The sequence below is a fragment of the Eretmochelys imbricata genome, chromosome 25 (genome assembly GCF_965152235.1).
Source record: "Eretmochelys imbricata isolate rEreImb1 chromosome 25, rEreImb1.hap1, whole genome shotgun sequence".
Classification (NCBI taxonomy): domain Eukaryota; kingdom Metazoa; phylum Chordata; order Testudines; family Cheloniidae; genus Eretmochelys; species Eretmochelys imbricata.
The window spans coordinates 9,989,530-10,016,055 of NC_135596.1; the positions used below are offsets into that span (position 1 = coordinate 9,989,530).

The 26,526-nt window shown below is 44.3% G+C and overlaps 1 protein-coding gene and 1 pseudogene across 1 annotated transcript in view; one reads left to right on the forward strand and one right to left on the reverse strand.

Moving 5' to 3' along the window:
- The window catches only part of KDM4B (lysine demethylase 4B), a 176,618-nt gene extending 154,460 nt beyond the window's left edge, over positions 1 to 22,158 (forward strand). The window contains exons 16-23 of the mRNA XM_077841948.1: positions 1,500 to 1,576; positions 1,778 to 1,833; positions 2,537 to 2,645; positions 9,786 to 9,971; positions 10,062 to 10,226; positions 11,397 to 11,516; positions 14,491 to 14,583; positions 18,987 to 22,158. Coding sequence (XP_077698074.1) covers positions 1,500 to 1,576; positions 1,778 to 1,833; positions 2,537 to 2,645; positions 9,786 to 9,971; positions 10,062 to 10,226; positions 11,397 to 11,516; positions 14,491 to 14,583; positions 18,987 to 19,172 — 992 coding nt within the window. The 3' untranslated portion in view covers positions 19,173 to 22,158. The remainder of the gene's footprint in view (positions 1 to 1,499; positions 1,577 to 1,777; positions 1,834 to 2,536; positions 2,646 to 9,785; positions 9,972 to 10,061; positions 10,227 to 11,396; positions 11,517 to 14,490; positions 14,584 to 18,986) is intronic.
- LOC144280313 (small nuclear ribonucleoprotein F pseudogene) lies at positions 7,392 to 7,646 on the reverse strand (annotated as a pseudogene).
- Positions 22,159 to 26,526: the final 4,368 nt, after the last annotated feature.

Consider the following 26,526-nt stretch of genomic DNA (forward strand, 5'->3'; position numbering starts at 1 on the left):
TTAACTATGCTCGACCCATGAGGCTTGGGTTTAGCTGCTTCACTCTAGTCTAATGTTGCAGGTGCCTCCCCGTCTCCTTGTCACTGTCTGTTTACACGAGTAGATTCCAGTATCCATTTGACTTTGGTGTGGTGAGACCAGTTTTCTCACTCTGTAGAATGGCACTACAGCATCGGGGCTATTGAAGCTGGACTGGCTGGGTGCTGTAAAACTGCTGAGCAGGCCACTTGTTGCAGTCCGATTTGGAGGCGTCTCACCCAGCTGCGTTAGGCTGTGACAATGGGAGGGATGCCAGGAAACCTTGGCCAAGGTTTCTAGGCCCTTGAGGTGCTGACACACCCTACTGAGGGGAGAGAGTAGTTACTTGGCTTGTTTTCTAGCCTCGTTGCATTAACTATTGATTCTGGGCTTCAATCACTCTCATTCCCCTCCACACACACCTCTTCCCCTCTCTCTTGCATAGCTATTTCTGGAAGCTGAAAGCCTCCTATTTATTTAAAGGAATGAGATTTTGCATCTTAGCTACATTCAGAAGCACTGTGGCTCCTGAGGAAACAGACAACGGCACTCAAAGGTTAAAATTTAGTCTGAGCAGGCTGGTTTGCTCTTAATAAGCAAGATTTAATTTATTTTCTGAAAACAAACATGAATATCAAATATGTTTCTCATCGTAGTTTCTCCTTTAGGCTCCTTTTTTCTTTCATTCTTTAGTTTGTTTTTCTCCCTCTCTCATCTGAGAGCTGTGTTACTTCAGAAGATTCCCCCCTCAAGTCCAGAGGTCCCCTGACCTGTGGTCTTGAAACAAGAAATCAGTGCTGAAATTTCACAGTCTGTTCCACACAGGTTTGGGCTCCACAGAGATTTCACTTAACGGCTTAAAACAGAAACTCATGTCAGCTTCCTATCAGTTTTCCAAACTCTGTCACTCATGAGGTGCTTGGGAGGAAGGATGGCCCACTGGTTAGCCTGGGATTCCCCCAGGTTCAGTTCCCTGCTCCGCCGCTGACTTCCTGTGTGATGTGCAACAGTAAGCACATAGAGTGTTTAATTCCCCACTGCTAGATTATTTGAAGGGGGGAAAAGGGGTAGAATAAAGTAAAGTCCTACTCAATCTTTCTGCAAAGATGGCTGCACCAGCTGGGTTTAAATCAGCTCATCATTCTTACCCCTTTTGATGTGTCCATTTAGTGTAGCAGTAGGGGCATATCTTCTGAGACCAATCTCTTGAGTGTAGTGCCAGACATCTCCTGACCTCTGGCCCTAGGAAGGCGTTGGGGTTTCACATTCTACTTCATTAGTGTGTGACATCAATCCTAGCTGCCCTACCCCTAGGTGACTCCTCTTCCTTGTCATGTATGTATTGTGGTCTCTTGGGTTTTGAATCTGGTTATTCCAAATGCTGTGTCTAATTTCCAAGGTACATCTAACCTGAACGATCAGCAGTGGGCTTCACGTATGTGTTGCCAAGAGTGTGAGAAGAATACTTTGGTTTCTTTCAGGTTGCTATGGAATACGTCCTGATCTGGTGAATGAAGGCTGGTCTTGTTCACGGTGCTCAGCCAATGCATGGGCAGCGGTAAGTATCTACTGTAGTGGAGACTGGAAAGGAAAGGTTTTGGGGAGAATTAACTGGATGCTTCAACACCGAGGGAAGGTGGGGAGATAAAGTATTTCCCTGCCTGCTGTTGCCCCATCTTAATAAATCTCTGTGAAGGTTTTGTTTGGGATTGCCTTGGTTGCCTTTCCAGTTAATCTTTTTGATGGTTTTTTACTGTAGGACTGCTGCCTGTGTAATCTCAGGGGAGGAGCTCTTCAAATGACCACTGATGGAAGGTAGGTAGCATTTCAAATGTCTTGCATGTATACTAGAGAGACAAGGTGAGTGAGATAATATCTTTTATTGGACCAGCTTCCCTGGAAAGCTCTCACCAACAGAATAAATAAAAGATTTATTGGTCCACTAAAATATATCACCTCGCCCACCTTGTCTCTAATATCCTGGACCAGCACAGCTACCACTACGTTGCATTGCACGTATACCAGCAGTCTCATCCAAGCACTAGTGCAAGTAATTTTGTTTATGTTGTAAACACTGGTCATGGCGCTCCAGTGTGGGAGCGAAATTTTGCCTCACATGCATAATTGCTGCTCTCTAGAGTGGATGGGTGAACTGAGATGGCTGTGCTGTCCTACTCTTTCTCTGCTCTTAAGGGTCTAATTCTGTGTGGCACTGAACACCTTTAATGTCATTGACTTCAAAGGCAGTACCTTTCAGACAGTGCTCAGCACCATGCAGGCACAGTTCCCTATTGAAGAAAGTTGATCCCTGTTGTTCCAGAGACCTTTATCTAGTGCAGTGCATGATTAATAACCAGATGCTAATATTACCAGTGCTGCCAACTATCATAAAAGTGTCCAGATACTATAGAAGAGAAACCGGGAGAAATGTTAACAGCCCTCTAGAGTTTGTTCATCCCATAAATGTGCCAAAAAAATTAAAAAAAATATGGCAGCTTCTAATTTCTCTGATTTCCAGGTGGATCCATATAATCTGTGCTATTGCTGTCCCAGAGGCCCGTTTCCTCAACGTAATAGAGCGCCATCCTGTGGACATCAGTGCTATTCCAGAACAGCGGTGGAAACTGGTAGGTGCTTCCTGGGGATTGTTTGAGTAATAGCAGGGTTTGGCTTCGCTAGTGAGGAAAAACATTAAATATTGTGTAGGAGCCTCAGGCTGCAAGGGCTGGAGGATGTTCTCCTATTTTTCACCAGAAATGCCTCAGGAAGCAGTACCCTTTGGATATGTCTGAGAGGGTCTGCTTTCCCTTAAAATGTTTCACTTTCTCCATCAGGAAATCTTTCTCATCTCCATTGTCTGTGCAGAAATTACCACATGCCCCCTTGTGGTCATCTCGATAAGGAGGGAATCGGGAGAAGATAGATCAATAGAAATTCAGCTCCTGGCATGTAATCATGAAATCAGCTCCTGATTTCTTTCTGTGGTGGTTGCAATAGCTTCATCCCAGGGGATTAATGATTATATGGAATCAGTGAGTCTTGGCTTGGCCTAGGGTGCTATGTTCTCCCAGTTGGTTCTGAATACCCCTCTGCTATGGGTGCATTTGGTAAGATAAATTGTGCTTTTTGCTTTACTTTTGTGTGGGAGTCAGTTTTGGACAGCAAGAGTGGGATATGGTGGGGGAAGATGTCATTAGTACTGATGTATTTGGTAGTTAGTGCTGATGTATTTGTTAACTGTGCAGCTATTCAGTGTAGGCAGCCCAGCCCTTCCTGGATGAGAGATTAAGAAGAATCTGTGTATGCTTCTAGAGTTATTCTTCTGTTGTGCAAATGGGTTTTGTACACAAATGTGAATGTAAAAAGCATTCATTATTCAGGTTGCATGATGGAACAATGTGATGCGAGAGTGATAAATCTTGAAGCACCAGCTCTTTATGGATCGTCTGACATTTCCAGCATGCATCCTCTTCATTACCACCACTTGTAACGATGAATTAAAAATCCTTTTACACAGAAGTCGCTTGTATTGCTTAATGGGGCCTCACAGAAAAACCTGTTAACTCCTGCATGACTGCCCTGCAACTGTGCAGCATCCGCCACTGAGTCTATGCAGCATCACTTTGTCGTAGTGAACTCCAGACTGGTTGGCATGGGTCTGTGTGGGAGGACTCTGTGATTAAAGGGGAAGACTTTACAGGCAGAAGATAATTAGAGGGGTATGGCGTGTGTATTGGTGGTGTGGGAGAGAGAACCACAAATTGTGGGGGCAGGAAAGTGAAGGTGAGCATTGGGAAGCCTTTGGTGTGATGCTACTGGATTCAGTAACAAGTTTCCATGGATTTCTGTCCACTGTGCAGCATTTTGCAGGTGTCCAAGGGCATCATGGATTTAATAGGCCTTCATCTGAAGCATTTATTTGTACAACACCTGACTCAATTGGCCCATGATCCTGATTAGGGCCTTTGAGCTGTACCTCATCCTACATGGTACCCTGCATGGACCAACAGTCCAATCCAGTATCCTGGTAAATTCCATGTTCCTCCTTTAGCTGCAGTAGACATTTTAAGAAAACCATTCTTTGTAGTAGCTTACCTGTGTTGCGGGTCTCACTGAGAACAGCTGGACTCAGCTGCCGCAGTTTTTGGGAGGAAGAGAAACACTACTTTTCTAGGAGTGAAATGAGCTTGACTCTTACCAGGCAGAGCGTGTGGGGATTTGTTGGATAAGCTGGTGGGTTTTGTTGTGTAGGGCAAGGGAAGTAATATTGGAGATGACAGAATACTAAAATAGCATCCTTCCTTCATATGGCATCCCAGCCAGCTCTGCTTTATACACAGGTCAGCCCAAACATACCCTTGTATGCATCCCCACATCAACAGTGTCTTTTTCTCACACCCTGCAACATTAAGAAATGAAAAGAACCAGATTTTCATAAGTGTCTATAGAGAGGTTTATGCACACGCTTGACATGTATGCGCAAGAAGTAGGCGGGTTGAGTTTCATGCCTAAGGCATTACAGGGTTTGAGATTGATAAAGCTTGCCAGATTTGCTAAATTACTTGGGCATGGCAGGGTGAGTGAAGGACAGTGTGGGAGTAAGAGTGACTGACTGATAGCATGGTCTAAAGCTAAGTAGAGTATGGGCAGCAGCTGTTAGCTTCTCCTATACAGCTCTACCGGTATACCTCAGACTAGTCATACCCAACCTGAAGCAGTCCCTACTATTCTCAACCTGGGACCCCGCTCAGATCTGTTAACACAACTCTGCTGTTTCAGTCCTGAATAGATGGACAGTCTTGCTGAATTGTATAGTGGCTTTTCTTCTATGAATGAACATCCACTAGGGCATGGGGCCAAAATTGTCCCTTATGGTTTCCTTCCTATTTCATGGGAGGTATAGAATTTTCACATTTGATGCCTCAGGTTGGAAATCAGGACACTTAGTTAACTGTCTATTGTTCTAAGCACCCATAGCTCCCATTGGAAGTCAGTAAGAGCTGCAAGTGCTAAGCACCCCCTGAAAAGCCTAGCATTAGGCACCTGATTTTGAAAATGTTAGTCTGTATGACCCACTATGCACTACTCCATCTTAATCAGAGCAGCCCTTCCCATTGTCTGCTGGAGTCTTAAACTGCACACAATTTAAAATATTTATGCCAAGATCACACCTTACTCTGCCAGCAGGCAACATAGAGGAGCTCAGATATCTGCTTGGACACACATTCAGCTCTGAAGCTTCTGGCAAGATGCCACTGTGACCCTTGTAGAAAGTTTCTGCTACCCCTGCAGTAAGGACTAGTTTTAGGATGTAGGAAGTAGACTGACTCTCAGCCCCTTTATCCCACACCACCAGAATGTCTGTTGTGTGTGTTTACTGTCTGCTTGCTAAGATCCCTTTTTGGCTTTTTACTTGTGGGTGCCATTATAATATATATGCACATACCAGTGCTGGAAACAACAATGTGTTGCAGCGTTACCATATATAATGCTGCGTTACTTTTATAGGTGTCATAACTAAGGGAAGATAAATTACATTTTGATCTGAAATTTGAAATGAGATGTAAAGTCAATGAGTCAGAGATACAAGGAGGCTTTGTTCTGGACGGTAGGATGTAAAGGAGAAAGTTCTTGAACTAGCAGCCCTGGTAAAATTGTATGAAGCGGTGCAGAGGAATTTTGAGCTAGATGAGCATGGGGGAGTACAGAGAAACATGGATTGTGAGATACCATGGAGCAAGTCCATGAGGCTTTTGGCAAGTGCTTCCTGATACAAATGGGGGAACCAGTGGAGTTGTTTGAAGAGGAGGACAGGAGGATTGTGGTCACCTTTCTTTTGTGTGTTAGAGGTGGGTAGAGGTATTCTGTATGTGGTGAGGCTTGTGGTGAACATGGAGAAGGGAGTTGAAATCAAGGTGAGCAGAAGAGGGGATTTCAGTAGTGTTTGAGTTGAGGCAGATGTTGGTGAGAGCGTGGAGCTGGGATGAACAGACCCATGAACAGGACCTGGGAAAGGAGGGTGAAGAATGACAGGAAGGTCGTAGGTAGCTGAAGTAAATGAACTAGAGTAAAGAAGGGAGGTGGCGGGAGATGTCTCTCCAGTGGATTCAAGTGCATTTTGTTACTGTTCACATCGCTTTTCCTTAGCAATGTGGGGGTGGTGGGGCAGCACGCTCTGATGCAGGTGCAGGATGAGGACTTGGGGTGACTTGTTTGAAAACAGTGTCCAGCTGACCTGAATATGTGCATTAGGTGCTGAGGCCAGGGCCCCCCTTGAAAGCACAGACCTATCAGTTCATTTGGGCATGCTGCAGCGTTCTAAAGAACGCAGTTTGCATGGCTTCTGATTAATGGTGTATTACAGGCCTGTATGTGTAAATTATGTATGACGTGGAAATTCAGAATAATTAGCTGTCATCCCTCACTGGAGTAAATGAATTGTAGTGTTCATCATGCTGTAGACAGCCCATTCCTTACTCTTAGCTATGATCTGATTTTTTTTCTGTGTGCATTTATTCAGAGTATTTTTCTCCCGTACCTTAGACATTCTTTCTCTTCCCACCTCCCCTTGCTCATTAATTCATATCTGTCGGAGCATCTTCCCCACAATACTCAGGACTTACAGGAACCATTAGTCACATGTCCCACACCTCCAGGTCTTCCACTCGTGCTCTGCTTTCACCATACTCCACACCTCAAGGTCCCTGTAACTTAAATTTTCCTTTCTCCTCCGATCATATTTGATCTGTCTAATCATTCCTTTTGGTCTGGCTCTTCTGCACAACAGAGTGTCTCTGCCACTGGGATGCCATTAGATTCATGTTAATCCCTCAGGCTTGGAAGCAGGCTTTACAGCAATAAAATCAGACTCTCTGTACTCAAGGGTTAATACTCCCTTGAGAGGCTGTATTGAGCACTTCGTATATCAGCGCTTGTCCCTGCTAGAGAGAGAATTAGGTATTGACAGTTTAATAATGAGATCTCATTGCTATTGACTTGCTCTCAGTGCTGTATTCCTGCTGTGCACTTTGCTGTGGTGCTTATCTACCTTTTGAACATGGCTTACGGAGCGATAAGGGCATAGCTTATTAAATACTAAAAACTACATTCAGGCAATGCGAAGGGCTTGACTTTGACTAACAAAAGCTAGGAATTCAGAGTGAAAGCACAGGACCAAATTCATCTCTCTCCACTGATTTTGATACTTACAAGAGAAATGAACTTGACTTATTGCGTCCACATACAGGAGTGTTACTGGTGTATCTGGGCATGATTGGGAGTGGCGGGAACGTATGAGGCAGAGTGATTTCCTCTCTTTGCTTGCTTGTTTGTTTTGTGAAAAACTGATCTTTATTTTCCAGAAATATACAAACTTATTCTCTCATTTCTCCATCTTCTTCTTCTTCTTCTTCTCTGATGTACAGGACAGTGTTACATCTTATCAAAACTTCACAAAGGTGTTCTGACAATATACCATTTATGAATTCTGTGTTTGCAAGCTGCATGTTCATGTAGCTGTCGATAGACACCAGGTAGCCCTTGTACTCCATTCCCTACTTCAGCTTCACCATCACCAGCTTCCCTGTCAACCCGTTCAGGAAGGGCTTCAGGTTCAGGGGCAAGCTCATGGTAACGCGGCCTGGCACAAGGCAGCAGTAAAAACAAAAATTACCCGCAGGGCCGCATGTGTGCCCAATGGAGTCTAAGAGAAAGGGTGGGGAGAGGGAAATATCTGTCCCTCTTTGGGGCAGGGACAGTCTTTGTTACAGCACCTAGTACAGTTGATGCAAGGAAGGGAGTGGGGAAGGAAGGCTATGCTTGATGGCAGGAGCTGCAGAGGGAGGAAGGGTCTCACTTCCAGTGGAGAGACGGGATACTAATGTTTAGATGAGGAGAGGAGGAGGCCCAATACAGTGTTTTCTTCGGGAGCATAGTACCAATTTTCAGGTGACTAAAAAATTACCTCCTATCCCTATTCCCACCCACAATATATGAGGAGATGATTTCCATGTGATAAATATTTATCCCATACCTGTGTCCTGATCACTTGTCCAAGAATCCATCTCCCCAGGATTCTATTCATATGAGTAGTTTGAAACCGTTGCATTCATTTTAAAGGGCAACCTCCCTCCACAAAATGTGGAATTTCCTCTTTCTCAAGTTATCCCAATCAGTGACAGCTTTTCTAGACATAAATGTTTTATGGATTAAGGCTGGGATTTCCAAATGAGCATATAAGAGTTAGGAGCTCAATTCCCCATGAAAGTCAGTGAATTCTGAACTCCCTGAGGCTCTGTTGGAAATCCCAGTCTAAAATTTAATATTCCGCATTCCTGCAGGGCTGGAAATGGGAGTTTGATACCATTGGAGTGAGGGGCGATTCTCAGCTTCCCAGTGGTACCCAGTGCTGAATGCCAATTCTGCAGTACCATGAGATACTGGACTTTTAAAACAAGGACATGTTTGTTTAGAAAGGCTATTTCAGATTCATTTCAAAGGTGTCTTAAAGCTTGTCTACACTTGAAAGTTAGTTTAGATTAAGGTAAGGTGTGAATTCAAAATGCAATAGCTATTCTAGAGTAATTTCATCTGTGGACGCCCTTATTCTGGCATGGTAAGAATAATGAATAGTAAGTTAAAAAAGTCTTGCTGGCTCCATAGCCAATGCATAATATTCTCATTCCAGAATTGGAAAGCCTTGTTCCAGTTTAGTTTAATCTTCTTTCAAAGAGGATTAAGCGAACATGACACATTGATTCTGGAATAAGAGTGTCCATACACAAGAGTTATTCCTGAATATCTCTTTTGGAGTAACTCCATATGTAGACAAGACTTTACATTTATTATTTGCTTTCCTTTCTCTCTAAGCCCTGCATAGTTGGACTCCTAGTAACCAAGGCAGCTAGCTTTACACAGATGAATACAAGAAACTGTCCAAATGGGGGGGAGGCGGTTGGGACTTTAAAGCATTTTAAAACCTTTTTTGTAACATCTGTGGCTTATTCAAAATACATGGTGTACTGTGAATGTTTTATTTACCCAAGAGTGGCAAAGCAGTGAGTGAGTTATAACTTCAGATAATCCCACATAGATGCAAGTCATGTATTCCGTGTGTATATGTGTAATAATAAAAAGGGCCTACTTAAAAATAAGATGTTAAACTGTTGTTCTGTGTTGTGTTGTTTTGTCCAGAGATGGAAAATTGTCTATTCTAGCAACTTGTTTCCCAAGTTTCAGCTACAATGTGAATTAAAATGGGTACATTTAAAAATCTCTGGAGAGTGGATGTATAATAATGCTTGTAGGTAATGATGATACAGTACACTCCAGAGAACATTGTCCCAAATTGTTTTTGTGAGGACTTAATCCATCAGACACATATTAGTCAATGGTGTCATTGATAGCTGTTTGAAAGATTAAAATGATGTCACCTTGTTGCTGTTCAGGGGAACAATAGTTCTGTGTGTCTGCTATATTTAGGATGTGTGTGTTTTGGCTCAGGATGGGTTCTAGATGAGTGCAAATGGTTGAGCAGGCAGATTGAAAGGAATTTGACTACCCCGTCTCTATTGTGCGCTGCATGAGACATCCTCGATCCTGGTTGGGACCTCTGAGCTCTACTTCAGTGTAACTGTTGATAACAAGGAGTTTTGTACCATGTCTGGTAACTGGATGTCTAACTCTGGCCTCCAGCCTCAAATATGTTGATTAAAAGCTGCTGCTGACTTTGTCTCCATTGCATAACGTGAACCTGTGTTTCACTTCAGAAATGTGTGTACTGCCGGAAGCGGATGAAGAAGGTGTCTGGTGCCTGCATTCAATGCTCCTACGAGCACTGCTCCACGTCCTTCCATGTGACCTGTGCACATGCCGCTGGGGTACCCATGGAGCCGGATGATTGGCCATATGTTGTGTCCATCACTTGCTTCAAACATAAAGCAGCCAACCACAATGTAAGTGTCTTCTATTTAAAATCCCTCCTATGTACTGTTTCTCTCATGTCTCTCTTGATCCCTGATTGGTCCCTTTCCTCTGTTCCATAGATCCAGTTTCGGAGGGAGGTATCGCTGGGGCAGACTGTGATTACGAAGAACCGCAATGGACTCTACTACAGGTGTAAAGTAATTGGCATGACAACGCAAACCTTCTATGAAGTGAACTTTGACGATGGCTCTTACAGTGACAACGTTTACCCGGAAAGCATTACTGTAAGAAGCTCTTTAGATTCCTCTGTAACTGCAGGTAGAATCTATAGCAGGAGTGGACAAACTTACTGACCCTCCAAGCCACGTACAATAATCTTCAGGAGACGCCTGTCGGGGCTGAAGGCCCAAGCCCCTGCAGGCATGCCTGTCGGGGCTGAAGGCCCAAGCCCCTGCAGGCATGCCTCGCGGGGCTGAAGGCCCAAGCCCCTGCAGGCATGCCTCGCGGGGCTGAAGCCCCGAGCTCCCCTCTCCCTGAGTCTGGTGGGCAGAGAATGAGGGGAGAGGGTGATGAGCTCTACGAGCCGCACTTTAAGTGTAAAAGAGCTGCATGCAGCTCGCGAGCTGCAGTTTGGTCACCCCTGATCTATATGATGCAATGCTGAATCCTTGCCTACTTTGTGGGAAGGAACAACAAAGCATACCCTGAGAAATCTTTTTATGATAGGTTAAAAAATTGCTAGCCGCATAGCTGATGGATAAAGTGATCTTCATGCATCTCCTTATATATGGCTTTACTGATTATCACTTGGTTTCCAATCTTTTGTTCCTTGACCAACAGCTGCTGCCAGTGTTGGTCGCTGATGTAAGAGAACATAGTTTGTTCTCTCTTGCACACTAATTACATTTTTAAAGTCTCATTTTTTCCCTCCCAAGTCCTGTTTTGGGTAAATACAGGACAATGTGTAAGTTTGTTTTAATATTGTAAATAGATTAGAGTGGGCGGGGAATGTATTGAAGAACTGGAGCAGGGTACTAAGAGTCAAGTTTCGTGGGTTCTATTCCCAGTTTTGCCACTGACCTCCCATGTAATACTGTGGGCAGGTCAATTAACACCTCTTCCCCTGTGCTTGTAAAATGAGGGTAATACATCACAGGATGGTCTGAGCTGCTTTGAGTGCCTTGGATGAGTTCTACAGAATTGCAAAGTATTATCACCGGCAGCTGGTGCAGACAATTTGGTTCAGTACTTGAGCAATGGGTTGTAACCTGCCTATGCTTAGTGAGATTTTGAACAGATGCAAATTTGCTTATGTTGCGGTAGCCTCCTGGGTTCTTATGTTAAAGCATCATGTAATTGTGGTATCTTCCATGGTTGGTCACTATGACAAAGATGGTCAACTTGTTCCCAAATTTTATTTGTCTGTTTTTTTCCTGACTTTCTTCTGTCTTTAGAGCAGAGACTGCATTCAGATGGGACCCCCTCCAGAAGGCGAGTTGGTTCAGCTGCAGTGGACTGATGGAATCATCTATAAGGCCAAGTTTATTGCAGCCCAGATCAGTCAGATTTATCAGGTAAATAGGGAGGGGTCTAAAAATTCCACCACAGCACCTGTGTGTTACACAAGCTTTATTCCTCACAGATACAGAAGGCTTGTTGTATTTGTGAAGACGTAATGTGACCTCCAGAGTTAATATTTCCTGTATTCTTATAGGAACTGTAATGCTCCTAATGAAGAGAATCAGGAAAAGTGTCTTCAGTGGCAGATTTTGGATGCATGTACACACACGTATGCCTCTCTATCTACGCAGTCCTGCTCTTAGAAATTCACAATGGGTTCTTTTCATTTACACCCTTTCTCTGTGATGAAAAAGGATGCTTGAGTTGGTATATGTAGCTGTGCAGTGGATAAGCAACTGTAGAGAAAAGCGGGAGTGGTTAGTGAATGCTTAAAGGATTTGTTAAATGTAATATAGAATTTCTGGCACAGAGTAAATTTTCTCTCTCAAAGATAAATAGTTTATGATAAAAAAAGAAAAATCATTGATCTAAAGAGGACCTGATCTCTGGAAGATGCTTTGATTGGAAATCTAAGTCTTCCCTTGCCCCTTTTACAAGTGTTTCTGGCAGAGCTTTTGCTTATGATGAGTCATTTGAGAGAGACGAGTTACCTAAACACAGAGAACTTGCTGAAGAGGGGCCTTTCAGATCCATTGGGGGGATACCTGTTGGGGACTGGATGATTTGGGATTGTTAATGGGTTACTGGGACATCATGTGACCCAGGTCAAAAGTGACTTGATATTGCCGCTGTCTGTTGGCTGTTCAATGGCCTGTGTGAAATGAGCTTTATGACAAAGCTCTGCTTCCTAACAAACAGGTATTTAGGTCATTAAAACCCTCTTGGCAATAAAAGTGGAGATCAGGAATAGAATGGGCTTGGAGACTTGACACTCGCTGCCCTGGAGAGTCATGGGAAGGTACATGGCAGAGCAGTATGTGGGAACAATGTCCTGCTGCTATATCTCCTTTACCTATTCTGTGAATAATTAGAAGCCTCCAGTCCTGTCATTCATGTCACCAACTACCTTTTCTAGCAGAGAACAGAAGCAGCCAATTTTGTAGCCCACAAGTCTGAGTGCTGAAGCAGTGTTTTCGTGTGTTTTGTACCACATGTGGGATTTCTGTTTACAGGAGGCCAGCAGTCAGAAATCTGAAGAAGAGTCAGCATTTCAACATGAAGTTCCACAAAATTCAACACTGTCATTTGACTACATCTAGGTTAAATGGGCCACAAGAAGTTTCAAAATTACCAGGATTCTGGGAGGTTTCAAGTGCGCCCTGCGCACCTCCGTTTAACCAAACACACACAATGAAACTTACAAACTATTTTGTGCCGTGTAGATTCGCATTCCTAAGTAATCTTGAAAAGTATGGTGGGAGAAATTTCCCAGGAAACTTGTCTAAGAGGCACTTATTATACCGTTTAGTCTTTTTTTCACAAAAATAGCCTAAGGTCTTGACATGCAAACAGAAGAGCATCATAATCCACAGACTTGTATCCTAAAGATCTCTTTGGCATGATGCTCCAAAGAAAAGACAGTCTGATTTTTAACGTAAATTTTAACTTTTGTACGGTTCCATTGAAAATCTGTTCTGTTTTCTTTCTGATTTAGTTACAATATAGGAAATTCACATATTGATTTAAAATAGCATTAAAAGCTAATATGTAAAGAAGCATCTATGTTACCAGTACTCAATGAGAACAAAATATGCAGGCACATGGGCATTTGTACATTTTGCAACTCATGAAGTTACTTGTTCCATGTTTTGCACATTCAGGTTAGGTGCATATCTTTTGAAAATTTAACTCTAGTGGTTTGTCTTTAAACCTCATTTGTGTGTGTATTCAGAATGGAGACTTAAACTACCCATAACGTATTCCCTTGTGCCTAGTTGTTACAGCTGATGTATAGCTCTTAGTTAAGAGACTACAGTAAGTGGTGTTGACCTTGCATAGCTGATGAACCACAATATCTGGGTGCAACAAGAGGGGCAAGTTCAAACATAGGGCTGGTCTACACTAGAAGTGCTACGTCAGTCCAGCTGCACCAGTGCAGCTGTGCTGCTGTAGTGTGTCTGGTGAAGATGCTCTGTGCCGACTGGAGAGAGCTCTCCTCTCGGCCTAATTGCTCTATCTCGGTGAGAGACAGTACCTATGTCTGCGGGAGAGCGTCTCCTGCCAACATAGCACTGTCCACACTGGCGCTTAGGTCGGTGTAACTTGCATCACTTGGAGTGGGCAGGGGGAAGGCTTTTTCACACCCCTGAGCAACATAAGTTATATCAACATAAGCAGTAATGTAGACCTGCCCATAGATTTTTTTTTGTCCCCCTGAATTTCCTCAATTTAAATCAGACCCTACCTTTCTCTTAAACCGTATTGTTTGTTTTCTGCATTATCCAGGATGCTACTGTAAGTCTTCAGCAAAGCAAGCAAGAGGCTCTGAGAATATTTATTTTATGGTTTAAAATTTCATGTGCTCATTTTCATGAATAAACATCCCTGTAACATCTCCTGTTACATAATTCATGATCGGTTTCAGAGTAGCAGCCGTGTAAGTCTATATCCGCAAAAAGAAAAGGAGGACTTGTGGCACCTTAGAGACTAACAAATTTATTTGAGCATAAGCTTTCGTGAGCTACGGCTCACTTCATTGGATGTAATCAGTGCTCAGAGAGGTTTGGAATGAGGAATTACCACCACGATTTTTTACACCTGCCTGATTATTGTTCCTTGTTAAAACACAAATGTATTTTGACTTGTTCGAAGAAAATCTTAATTTAAGAAGGAAGAAGGACTTATTAATGAGAGTGTAATACCAACGTTACAGCAGGGGGTGGGTGTTTTCTTCGTGGTTCCCACTGTTTTTTCTGTGTCCATCGGAGAATCTGGGGGACTTTTTAGGCTGATAAAAGGAGGTGAGGAGAGACTTGTTAGGTGTAAATGGAGAAGCCAGTCATCTGATTACTACTATGCTCTCTGCAGGTGGAGTTTGAAGATGGCTCCCAGCTGATGGTAAAACGTGGTGATATTTACACATTGGAGGAGGAGCTTCCTAAGAGAGTGAAATCTCGCCTGGTGGGTATCAAATCCGCAGGAGAAAACATGGGGAGCAGCTTCTCACATGTGCTCATTAGATTTTCTTTTAAAGGCTCTTTGAAAGTGACCTAAAAAGCTCCCTCTGCCGTCTAGAACTATAAGACCCTAATTCACTCACAGAATATGTGGAAGATTGTAAAAAGACTAATGAAGACATTTGAAAAGGTTTTAAACAATTCCGGCTTGTCAAGACCTGATTTCTGTGTTCCCTAGTTAAGAGAGCATGTATTCAGTAAAGTGCCTTTCGTCCTGGAGGCAGTGATGAGCTGCCAAAATCTTAACAACGGGTTCCCTCATCACCCCACGAGGGGGTCGTTGCCCACCCTTGCCGCCCGGGACTCCTGCCCCATTCAACCCCCCCATGTTCCTTGACACCCCCCCCACCCCATCCACCCCTGTTCCCTGACTGCCCCCAGAACCGGGCAGGAGGGTCTCGTGGGCCACCCATAGTGGGTGCCCACCCCAACCGTAAGAGCCAGAGGCATCTGCCGGGGGGCAAGGTGGGGAGTCCCAGAGGTGCTTACCTGGGTCAGCTCCCAGGAAGCATCTGGCAGGTCCCTCTGGCTCCTAGGGGCAGGGGAGCGTAGCTGGGGGGGAGCAGGGGGAGCGTATGCTCCCCCGCTGATCACATTAAAAGTGGAATCTTAGGCGCAGAGCACCCACCAGCAGCTCCCCGCCCCTTGCCTGGCCCCTGCTCACCTCACCTCTGCTCCGCCTCCGCCCCTGAACACTCCGCTCTGCTTCTATGCTCTCCCCCCCCGCCCCCCCGGCTTCTTGCGAATCAGCTGTTCGGCGGGAAGCCTGGGAGGGCTGAGAAGCAGGCGGCGGCTTCCTGCTCAGGCCCAGGGAGGCGGAGGTGAGTTGGGGCAGGGAGAGGTTCCTCTGCGCGCGCCCCCCCAGGTTACCTGCTGCGGCACGGGTAGCCCTTCTCACTCCCCCCCCACCCCAGCTCACCTCTGCCTCCCTGGGCTGAGCGGGAAGCCGCGGCCTGCTTCTCAGCCCGCCCTGGCTTCCTGTGCGAACAGCTGATTCATGGGAAGCTGGGGGCGGAGAAGCAGAGCGGGGCGGCGCGTTCAGGGGAGGAAGCGGAGTGGAGGTGAACTGGGGCCTGGGGTGGGGCAGGGAGCTGCTGGTGGGTGCTCTGCACCCACCAAATTTTCCCCTTGGGTGCTCTAGCCCTGGAGCACCCATGGAGTCGGCTCTAAAGGCGCCACTTTTGGCCGGTTAAATTTAGAAGCCCTTTTAGAACCGGTTGTCCCTCGCGGAACAACCGGTTCTAAAAGGGCTTCTAAATTTAACAACCGGTTCTAGCGAACCGGTGTGAACCGGCTCCAGTTCACCACTGCCTGGAGGATACCAGTTACAAACTCCACCACTGAAACGTTGCTACCTGCAGGGTGAGAAGATAATGGTCAGGTCCTGCAGCCCAGTGGTGTTTTGGAAATGTTGGCCAACGATACTGGAATAAGAGACTTCCAAACAGACATTAAAAATCCCATGGAACACAGAGGCCCCTACTTCTTTAAGCTTCCTCTTAAAGACCAACATATAGTCTATGTCTACACTATGAGCTAGTGGTGTGATGCGCCCTGCTCATGTGTATATACTTGCACTACCAGCTACACAACTACAGGAACTCCTCACTAACATGGTTGTTCTGTTCCTGAAAAATGCGACTTTAAGTGAAACAATGTTAAGCGAATCCAATTTCCCCATAAGAATTAATGTAAATGGGGGGGTAGGTTCCAGGGAAAATTTTTTTTTTGCCAGACAAAAAGCATTATACACATTTTAAACAATTTTAAACAAACAATATAATACAGGTATAAGTTTTAAACAATTTTAAACAAGCAGTTTAATACTACAATTGTTCCTGAGTATGAAGCTTGGTTGAGGTGGTGGAGTCAGAGAGTGGAAGAGGGTGGATTGTCCGGCTGCTCCTCTTGCTGAACTTTCTGAACTCAAACACATCTAGAGATTGTAGTTTTGCTTTCCCTTTTTTTCTTGGTAAATTTCTTTATAGCAAGTCATTAGATGACCAAGTCCCCTAATCACTTTGGAGCTGTGTTCCCTGTCAGGATCGTCATCACTCAGGATTTGCAAGCCAGCTTCAATCATTTGGAAAGCTTCAGAAAGATGTTTGGCAGTCAAATTTCGATGGGTTGGTGGTTCTTCTACTTCTTGGCCCTCTTCTTCCATTGCTCTCGTCACCTCTTGTTGCATCAGATCTTCATTGGTTAGCTCTTCTCCGTGCGATTGCAGAAGTTGCGTAACGTCAGCTTCTTCCACCTCATCAAAACCTGCTTTCTTGGCCAAGTCTTCATATCGGGGACAACATCTTTAAATCCTATTAAGTCACTGGAGACAATGAGGCGGGCAAGGAGGCTGAAGGTGGTGTAGGCTAGGAGAAGCACCCATTGCGCAGCAGTGGCAGCAGCTTCCCCTACTCTGCAAGCACCGGGGCGGGGGGCTCAACCCTCAGCCCACCCACTCCATCCCTTCTCCCAAGCCTCCACCTTTGACCCGCCTCTTCTTCTCCCTCCCCCCCACCTTATCCCCCTTTACTTTGCAGGCTACTTCCTCGATCATACCCCCGCCTCCTAGGAGGCAGGGGAGGGAGGGGGAGCCTGCGCACCGAGTCCTCACTCCTACCCCTTCCCTCCTAAACGTGGCAAGCCAGCTGATTGCTGCAGGGGGGAGGAGGGGAAAGGCACTGATCTGCAGCGTCTGCTGGGTGGGGACGCTGTGGGGAGTGGTGGAGAGTAGGGAGGCTGCCTGCTGTGGATAAAGCCCGTAGCCAAACAACGTAGGAGATGAGATGAGAGCTAGTGTGGGTGTGTGTACACAAATGGGGGAATCGCACCCCATAGTGTTGGCATAGTTCCATGCAGTTAACTGTGGCTGAATTTAGTTGGCCTAGAAAATAGGAGGGACTGAGTTGATATTACTAAGATTGGAATTTGTGGCTCAAGAATTTTTTCCCCCAAACCTGATGCTGCTTTGACTTTTGAAGCCATCCCCTCCGCAAGAGCGTGAGATCAGATGCCCAGAGCAATGAAGCACGTACAGCTTCTTGCTTTGTTCTAGACGCCTGTGATGTCAACTGTTGCATGATAAAGACAAAAGGATTATAGGAACTGCCATACCAAGTTCCACCGGTGATCACCAGAGTCCATGGTCTGTCTGACCACTAACACTGTCTGTGGCCACTAACAGAGGCTTGAAGTTGCACATAAAATAAAAAAATCCTGTAATGGACATTTATGTGGAATAAACTACCTGTGGGGATTATGAAGAAACTTCTCCAATTGGTTATACATTAGTTTATGCCATGAAATATGGAAGGGTTTTTTAGTCCCTTATAAAATACTTTGATCATCTCTAATGTAACTCTAGATTTGTCAATATCCATATAGATATCTCATCCTTTTTTGAATCCTCTGGTCTCAGGCATCTTGTGGCAATGAATTCCACAGATTAACTATGCTGTGTGTAATTTACTTTTGTCCTTTTTTCAAGTGGATTCTGGGGGCAGAGGAGCTGTTTGTGTTCGTTTTTATCAGGTGAATAGAGATAGTCAGTCTTTCTTTAGACAATATTTTTGTTAGTATCTGACTGCAGTTCTGCCTTTCAGCAAAGCTGATGAATTTGAGTGCTGAGGTAGGGTGGGTGGTGGTGTCACTTTTGATGGATCCTGACCTTCAGGCGTTGTAACATTTCCAGAGTGACTGACACACACATCCACTCCCCTTCGTGCGCACACTGATGAAAGGTGAATAACTCACATCTGAGCTGAAACGCTTAATTATTTCTGCATACCTCCTGTTCCCAGAGATTTTTAGGAAGAGTTCTGTGTGAGTGATGTACAAGATACTCTAATAAAGAGCAGCTGGATAAAGGAAGGAAGCAACAGGAAGTAACCACGCTTACCAAGAACCTTCTCTCTGCTTTGAGAGTGAGAAGCAGTGTATAAGCTATGTCATGTCGTCTTACAACAATCTCTTCCCCAAACAGACTCACCCCCCCCCCATGCCTGAGGAAGTGAGAGAAGCTTCCTTTACCAGGGTGCTTTTTATGATGAATGAATAACCTGAGCAGACAGAGAAGGGTTGCAGTGGCAGAGGATTTGTGGGTTGGAGTTAGAGAGTGGAAGAGAACCTGCTACAGAAATGAAGCAGACTTGAAGTTGCTTTTGCGTATGGTCATACAAGCCAAGTGTGTTCCTCAGAGCCAGTCCCTGCACTCTCCAGCCTTCAGTGTTTCTCTAGCATGTATGTAACACAGTGTTCACTTTCTCCTGTCCAAGCAGTTTTGTTAAATAGGTGTGCTTCTCTCTCGTGCATCTTCCCCCTTTAATGATTGTACTTTCCTGTCTCCTGTAGTCCCTCAGCACTGGGGCCCCTCAGGAAGGAGTGTTTTCCGGAGACGAAGTAAAAGCCGCCAAGCGCCCCCGAGTGGGGAATTCCAGGAATCCCGAGGACTATGGACAGAACCCAGATTACTTGGCCTTCATGGAGACCCTGCTGCAGACGCAGTACCAGCCAGGACCACAGAGCAACATGTTTTAACCAGGATTAATAATAATAATTAAAAAATTAACCCTTTTCAACCCTGAGGAAAAATAACCAGGAAACTGTGGAACAAAAGGCCAGCCCCGTGCAATAGCCTGCTGTGAATTCCTTTCTTCGGCTCTCGGTTTGGACTGCAAGAAAATCCTGTCTGGCTACAGGCTACCTCTACTCTGTCAGCTGCATTGCTGACCAATAGAATAGGGAGCTCAAAACCCCTTCAGACAGCATTTCACATGAAGACTTCGGAAGAGTTTGTACTAGTGGAGCTTTGCGACTGGCTCCTTTTTCTTTTTCTTTTTTTTTTTAAGGTTTGGAAAGGGTTAAAATTAATGAAAAACGAAATGACTCAGATTTTTAAACCACATCAAACTCTTTTGTCTTTAAAAGGTGCTATTTCCCTGACTACTGAAGCAGCCTTTGAACCCTGATTTCTGTACATATAAATCACCTTTGTGACGTTTTCTATAAATGAGCATTATTAAGAAAAAAAAACACAAACAAAAATAGGAAAGCAACAGTTTCAACAAATAATTTTTTCTAGATCGTGGCTTTAAAACAAAAGAAAATAAAATCATTTCTCCTTCCTCCCCACCACTGAAATGTAATTTAACACTGCAGTGGGGAGAGAGAACAAGAGCAGACATTGTGGGTTGTTTTTTAAAGCAATGTTTTCTTTGTAACCTGGGGAAGCGGGGAAAGAAATGTCTCATAACCCGAATGTTGTTGCAGTTGATGATTTAGACCGTGGGTGTGTGCATTTCTGCCCTGTCATCAGCAAAGGGCAACCAGTGGGGAAATGGCTGGACATTAGTGTTTGCTCCTTCTACTCCTCTTCCTTGCCTTTTCCTTCCCCATCTTTGCAATCACTTAGACTCTGTGGCCTCAAGCGTGCATGCCTTTCGATTCAGATATGCCACTTGATTCTTCCCCTCACCGATCTGGCAGGCATTGTTCTGTTGCTGCCATCCCCTTTAAGAGCTGCCACCCCCACCTTTCTATCGAGAGTGGCGTGCAAGGGGATTGTTCTGGCTCTCTATTAGGCATGGCTCCCAGAGGAACTTTTTCCTTTTCTTTTTCTTTGGTTTTGAGCTGTGCAGCTTACAGTTGCGTGAATCATTCCATGACAGAAGCCTTGGAGGTGTGTGTATGTTCTCTTCTACCCCCTCCCCCCATTAAAGAAGAAATTCCCCAAACGCCTTCAATTGTTGTGACATCCTTTACTTAGGTAAGGAGTGAGCCTTTGAGATGCTCCTGGTGAAGCGGGATGAAAGCCTGCATTTGTTTGGGCTCAGTTCATTGAGTATTAAAATGAGTGTTAAAGTCAGAAACAAATCTTGAAATACTGAATAGGCGGCTCCCACCTGAACTCTGTGTAAGCACCTCCTCCTGTAGAACTGTTATGGAACAGTGTTGCATAAAAGGCCTTATCCAAAGCCAATCAAAGTTGGTGGAAAGAGACTCCCACTGACTTCAGAGGGCTTTGAATCAGGCTTGAAGTGAAGAGAAATAAGTAGACTTGGAGGAGAACTGCAGGGAGATGAGGCTGCTGCAGTGTGTGTGCATGGGGATGGGGACATGGTACTTATACAGCACATATTCAATCCCACCTTTGTGTCTTTGCCTGTGAGTTGACAAAGCTATCCAGGAAACGCGTCCTCAGCAATCTTTCTCTTGAGTCCCAGAAATTTCTGAGCAGGGAGGAACAATACTCTCTCTTTTTAAGCCCCCTTGTAATACAGTCAATATATATTTTTTTAAGTGACTGTGTTTAGATATCTTCATGGGAACATGGGAAGCATTTGCAGGATAACACGGTAATTATTAGCATCTTAAGAGACTGGACGGATATTCAGCTGTCCCAGTCAGAGAATGGAAATGGAGTGAAGTGTTCTTTCTTGGGGGAATTAGAATTCCCTTCATTTCTTGCTGCCTCTGCTGAGAGGTGTTTTTTGCATTTTTTTTTTTTTTTAAGTGTGTGTTATAACACAGTGTGAAATCCTTTTAGGTAGTTTTGTTCTTGTTTTTTTTTCTTCTTTATTTTAAGTTTTCAATTTCTCCAAACGAATCTGTCTCCAAAAAAGCATTAGACTGAATTTATCAAAGAAGAATGTACATTTTTTGTTTTTTTTTCTTTAAAGGAAAAAAGGACTGTTCTTAAAAGCCTCGTTCTGTGTCATTTTGGATAGAAGACAAATTAGAACCTAGCTGAAGTCTCTCTCCTTTATTTTGTGCCGCACCTGTATAGCGATTACTCCTGCGTAGCTGTCTCCTGTTGGCTAGAACAAGATTTAAAAGATAATTTGCTTGTATAAAAGAAAAAATGGATGTTTTAATGGTTGCCAGGCCACAGAGAAATATTTAAAACAATTGAAAGAGAATTTAAACAGCAGAGGATTTTTTTTTTTGTTTTGGAAGTGGGGAGGGGGAAGGGAAGTAGGGCGGGATGGGTTGGGAGCAGTGGGCGGATTTCCTCTGCATGTTAAAAAAAAAAAAAAAAAAAAAAAAAAAAGTCCTGACTGAAGTAGCATCATTACTGTATTCATATGTAGTACCTTTTTTAAATACTATTTATATTGTAAAAACAAAAAACAAAAAAAGTGTGTTTCCCTGACCCCATATTCAGATGGTGAGTTATGTTTAAACGTGAATCTGGAACTGTAGAATGCCCTTCTTTGTTGCTGGGTTTTTCCTGTTTTGTTTGTTCTTAAAGCCCTCTTTTGGTTCAGGAATGACTTGTGCAGTTTATCTATAATGACCATGTTGAAGGTTTCTGTGCATCAGACTATGGAAAAGGAAATAGGAAATGCACACTTCTTCCCCACCCCCCAGTGAAATATATTTGTAAGTGTCTGATTATGTGCTATAAAATTATTGATTTTTTTTCCTCTTAGATTAAGAATGTGATGTATTTTTTTGCATTTTTTTTCTCTGCCTCTAGGTTCATAATGAATTAAAGGCTGTTGAGCACTTCAGAATTACAGTTTTTAGGAGGTTGAAGTCTCTTCATTTCTATATAAAAGCTACTGTGCTGAAGGGGAAGAAATCTCCCAAGTCAGAGTGGTTGGTGAAAGCTGACCAGTAACTCGGTCATGAGAAGCTGAGGTTGGTGAATTGGAATGTGGTCTGCCCCTTCTCTCCTAAGAGCAGGACAAGAGCTCTGTCCTTGCACCCCCAACAGGTCAGAATTGAAATTGCAATGATCCAAGGTCCAGGACTTGGTATAGCTGGATCAGTGCCATAGAAGCACTGGTTAGTTACTGACCAGTGAGAGTTTTTAAGGCCCAAAATAGGGAGGTTGTGGAATCTGTCAGAGGTTTTTAAGACTAGGTTAGACAAACACCTGACAGGGATGGTCTAGGTAATATTTAGTCCTGCTTTCAAACAGGGGACTGGACAAGTTGACCTATCGAGGTTTCTTCCAATCCTACATTTCTGTGAGTCTGTAAACCACCAGTGGCTATGTATTACTGGAAATCGGTCTTTTAACCATCCCACTAGTGGTTCAGCATGCCTGTCTAGCCCTTGCAGGTCACACAGATAATGAACCTTTTAAAATCATCCTGATTGTCACCACCCTTTTTCCCCTCACTTGAGTTCTGACATGGTTTTATAGAGACATCTCACAAACTGCTACAGTTAGTGACTAATGCTTTGGATCACTTGAAAGCAATATCCCTTAGATTTCAGCTCACCAATACCTGCCTCCTAGCTTTACTCAAGGTAGTCTGATAAAACCATATTATTTGATCCAGATGCATGAGAAGGATGTGAGAGCCAAAGTCTCCACTGGTGTAATTCCATTGCAGTCACTAGCAGAGAATTTGTGCTGTGATTTTAAGGTCCGCTATCTTGTGACCTGCCATAACCAACAACCCTTTGTGAAGGGCCAATAAATCCACATTAAGGACCAATAAAATGTTTCCAAGCAGCAGCCTTGGACCAATATCAGAAAGACAAAGATCAACATGTCCTATCAGAGCATCATAGAGCTGGGATGGAGTAGATATTTTCACACTAGCCTTCCCAAGTCTTGAAACTCTGTGGGTCTAGAAACTTGTCTAGGCCCTTTCTCTATTTAATCTACCACTGAGGTAGATTCTGCAGGGCTGAATAGCAAATTGTTATCCCATGTCATCTCACAATGTGAGCACCATGAGGATCAGGTGTGAATACTGCTTAGCTAGCTTAGCCTCATTCACTATTCCTTCGTCCCCATGCTCTGAGCACCATGTGGGGTGGAGAGTCTTCTGTTGAATGCCCTTCATTAGTCTCCTCTTCAAATCTCTGTCATATCACTGGGGATTTGGGATGTTTCTGACCCATGCACCTGAATTGCAGTGGTAGCTGGAGAATGTTCCTCTGTCCTTTTTTTGTCAGTCTGTGTCGTCCCCTGTCCCCCCCGTCCGTCCGTCCCCCCCCGTGCTCACACCTTTCCTTCTCCTCGATTTGCCTCAATCCTATTTCCTCTTTTCTCTGGAATTCCCACTCCTTCCCCTCTCATCTTGAGTCAGGTATAATCTGTTTGCAGGAGTTACTATGTATTCTGCAGGTTTCTGTCGTCTGGTAGCCTGGACCAGTGTGTTGAACAGACTGCAAAGCCCTTCGATGGCCTGCCCTGTGGAGTTCTTGTCATAGGGCGTGTCTACACTACCACATAGTGTTGATCTAACATACACAACTTCAGCTCCTTGAATAGCGTAGCTTAAGTTGACGTACTTAGATCTACTTACCGTGGTGTCTTCACTACGTCGACACTAAGTCACACTAAGTCGACAGCTGACGCTCTCCCATTGACTCCGCTTGTGCTCCTCGTTCTTGTGGAGTACCGGAGTCGATGGAAGAGCACTCAGCAGTTGATTTATCGCGTCTATACACACCCCCCCCCCCCGCTGGATCGATCGCTACCTGCCAATCCAGCGGGTAGTGTAGACAAACCCATATAGCTGCAGTCAGCGATGGGCCCAGATTACATGGGTCTTTGGCCAGATAACCATCTGTTATGCTCCCTCCCAGCTCTGAAGCCCTAAAGAACACCACTTTTGCTATTGTAGTTTCGGAGAAGTACAGCTCCTGTTTTGGGGCTTGTGATTAGCGGGATGTATTCATGAGCAAACATCTTAAATCCTGTAGTGTAAAGGCTGGTAGAGTTCCCTTTGTGAGTCCGTGTCACCAATCGTCATACACACAATAAACCTGTTCTGTGATCGTTGTTGGCAGCATTGAAAAGACAGGAATGAACAGGCTGCTTATTCTTGCTGCAATGCTGCCAGACGGAATTTAGCCCTAAGCCCGGAGGGTGGAATAGTGGAGGAAGAGAGATGTTTAACGCCTCAGTTTTTCTGTCTGACGGAAGACACAGCAGCTCAGTAAGGGATGAGAGGAGGATTCTTTTCTTGCAATGCTGTTGGGGCTATGCATTGCTACATACTTTACATGCATTGCCTCTTGAGGCTCAAGATCAAAATGTTATGGCCTTTACTAGGAACATACGGACTAGTTCTCCGATCAAGATGATAAATGGCCCCAACTTCTAACCACGTTCGTCAGCTCTTCACCTTTTTGTTTCACCTGATCTAGATGTGGAAGTGCCATGAGACGAGTGATCTCATCGTATTTCGGATAGAGTTGAAACAGTGACTCTTACGGGTGTGTTCTCGCAGGTCTCTGCGGTCTGGGTGCTTATCCGCACCATTTTGAAGCTTGCCCACCATTTCTCCCATCATCCTGCGGCCTCCCAGCACTGGGATCTTTGAACACAGAGGGCCAGGAGTTTTCAATACAGCTTCCATGCTCTCCCTCCAGTGCCCTTTGTACTTTCTTTTTCACTTGACTGTAGTTCCATGATCACACTCCTTTTAAGAGATGAGTAGATGAAAACAAAGAGAAGGGTGAGAGGGGACTTGATTACATGGGGAACAAATATTTAATAATGGGCTCTTCATCTAGCAGAGAAAGGTACAGTATGGTCCAATGGCTGGAAGTTGGAAGCTAGACAAATTCAGACTGGGAACAATTGCCCAAGGGTCGTGGTGGATTCTCTCACTGCCAATTTTAAACATCCAACCTTGATTTTATCTAAAAGATCTGCTTTAGGAATTATTTTGGGGAAGTTTTATGGCCTGTTATACAGGTTGTCAGACAAGATGATCGCAATGGTCCCTTCTGGCATTGGAATCTCTGAATCTATAAAAGGGTCGCCTCAGATGCTCCTGGAATCCATGTTTCAGCTCTCTCATAGCACGTGTATCAGTTGGGGTTATTTTGTTTTGACATTTCTCTTTTCCAGCCATTGGTATGTGTTCTGCATCAATGTTGCTGCTTCAAAGGATGCACTGAAACCCTTCCTAACTAGAGCGGGTCAGAACTTGGCATTTCTGTTTTGCGGACAGTTGACGTTTTTGAAATTTGTTTCCATTCCAGATTACAGCAAAGCAGGTTTTTTAAATTTGCTGCCAAATGGAAATTCAAAAAAAAAAAAATTTTTTTGAAAACTTCATTTATGAGGAAAATTTTTAAATTTTGTTTCAAAACAAAATATTTTGTTTTGATTTTTTTTCATTTTTCATTTTTACATTTTATGACATGTCAGTAGTAATAGTGCATAAGATGGCATGAGATACAATCCTAGAAATGTAAGGCTGGAAGATACCTGGAGAAGTCATCAAGTCCAGTCCCCTGTGCTGAGGCATGACCAAGTAAACCTAGAACAGCCGGGACAGGTATTTGTCCAACCTGTTCTTAAACCTCCAGTGATGGGATTCCACAACCTCCCTTGGAAGCCTAATCCAGCACTTAACTACTCTTCTAAAGATGTAGTCATGTCCCTGAGTGAGCAAAGCTTTTGACACCGTCTTCCATAGTATTCTTTCCAGCAAGTTAAAGAAGTATGGGCTGGATGAATGGACTATAAGGTGGATAGAAAGTTGGCTAGATTGTCGGGCTCAACGGGTAGTGATCAATAGCTCCATGTCTAGTTGGCAGCCGGTATCAAGTGGAGTGCCCCAAGGGTCAGTCCTGGGGCTGGTTTTGTTCAATATCTTCAATGATCTAGAGGACGGTGTGATTGCACCCTCAGCAAGTTTGCAGATGACACTAAACTGGGAGGAGAGGTAGATACGCTGGAGGGTAGGGATAGGATACAGAGGGACCTAGACAAATTGGAGGATTGGGCCAAAAGAAATCTGATGAGGTTCAACAAGGACAAGTGCAGAGTCCTGCACTTACGATGGAAGAATCCCATGCACCGCTACAAACGAGGGACCGAATGGCTCGGCAGCAGTTCTGCAGAAAAGGACCTTGGGGTTACAGTGGACGAGAAGCTGGATATGAGTCAACAGTGTGCCCTTGTTGC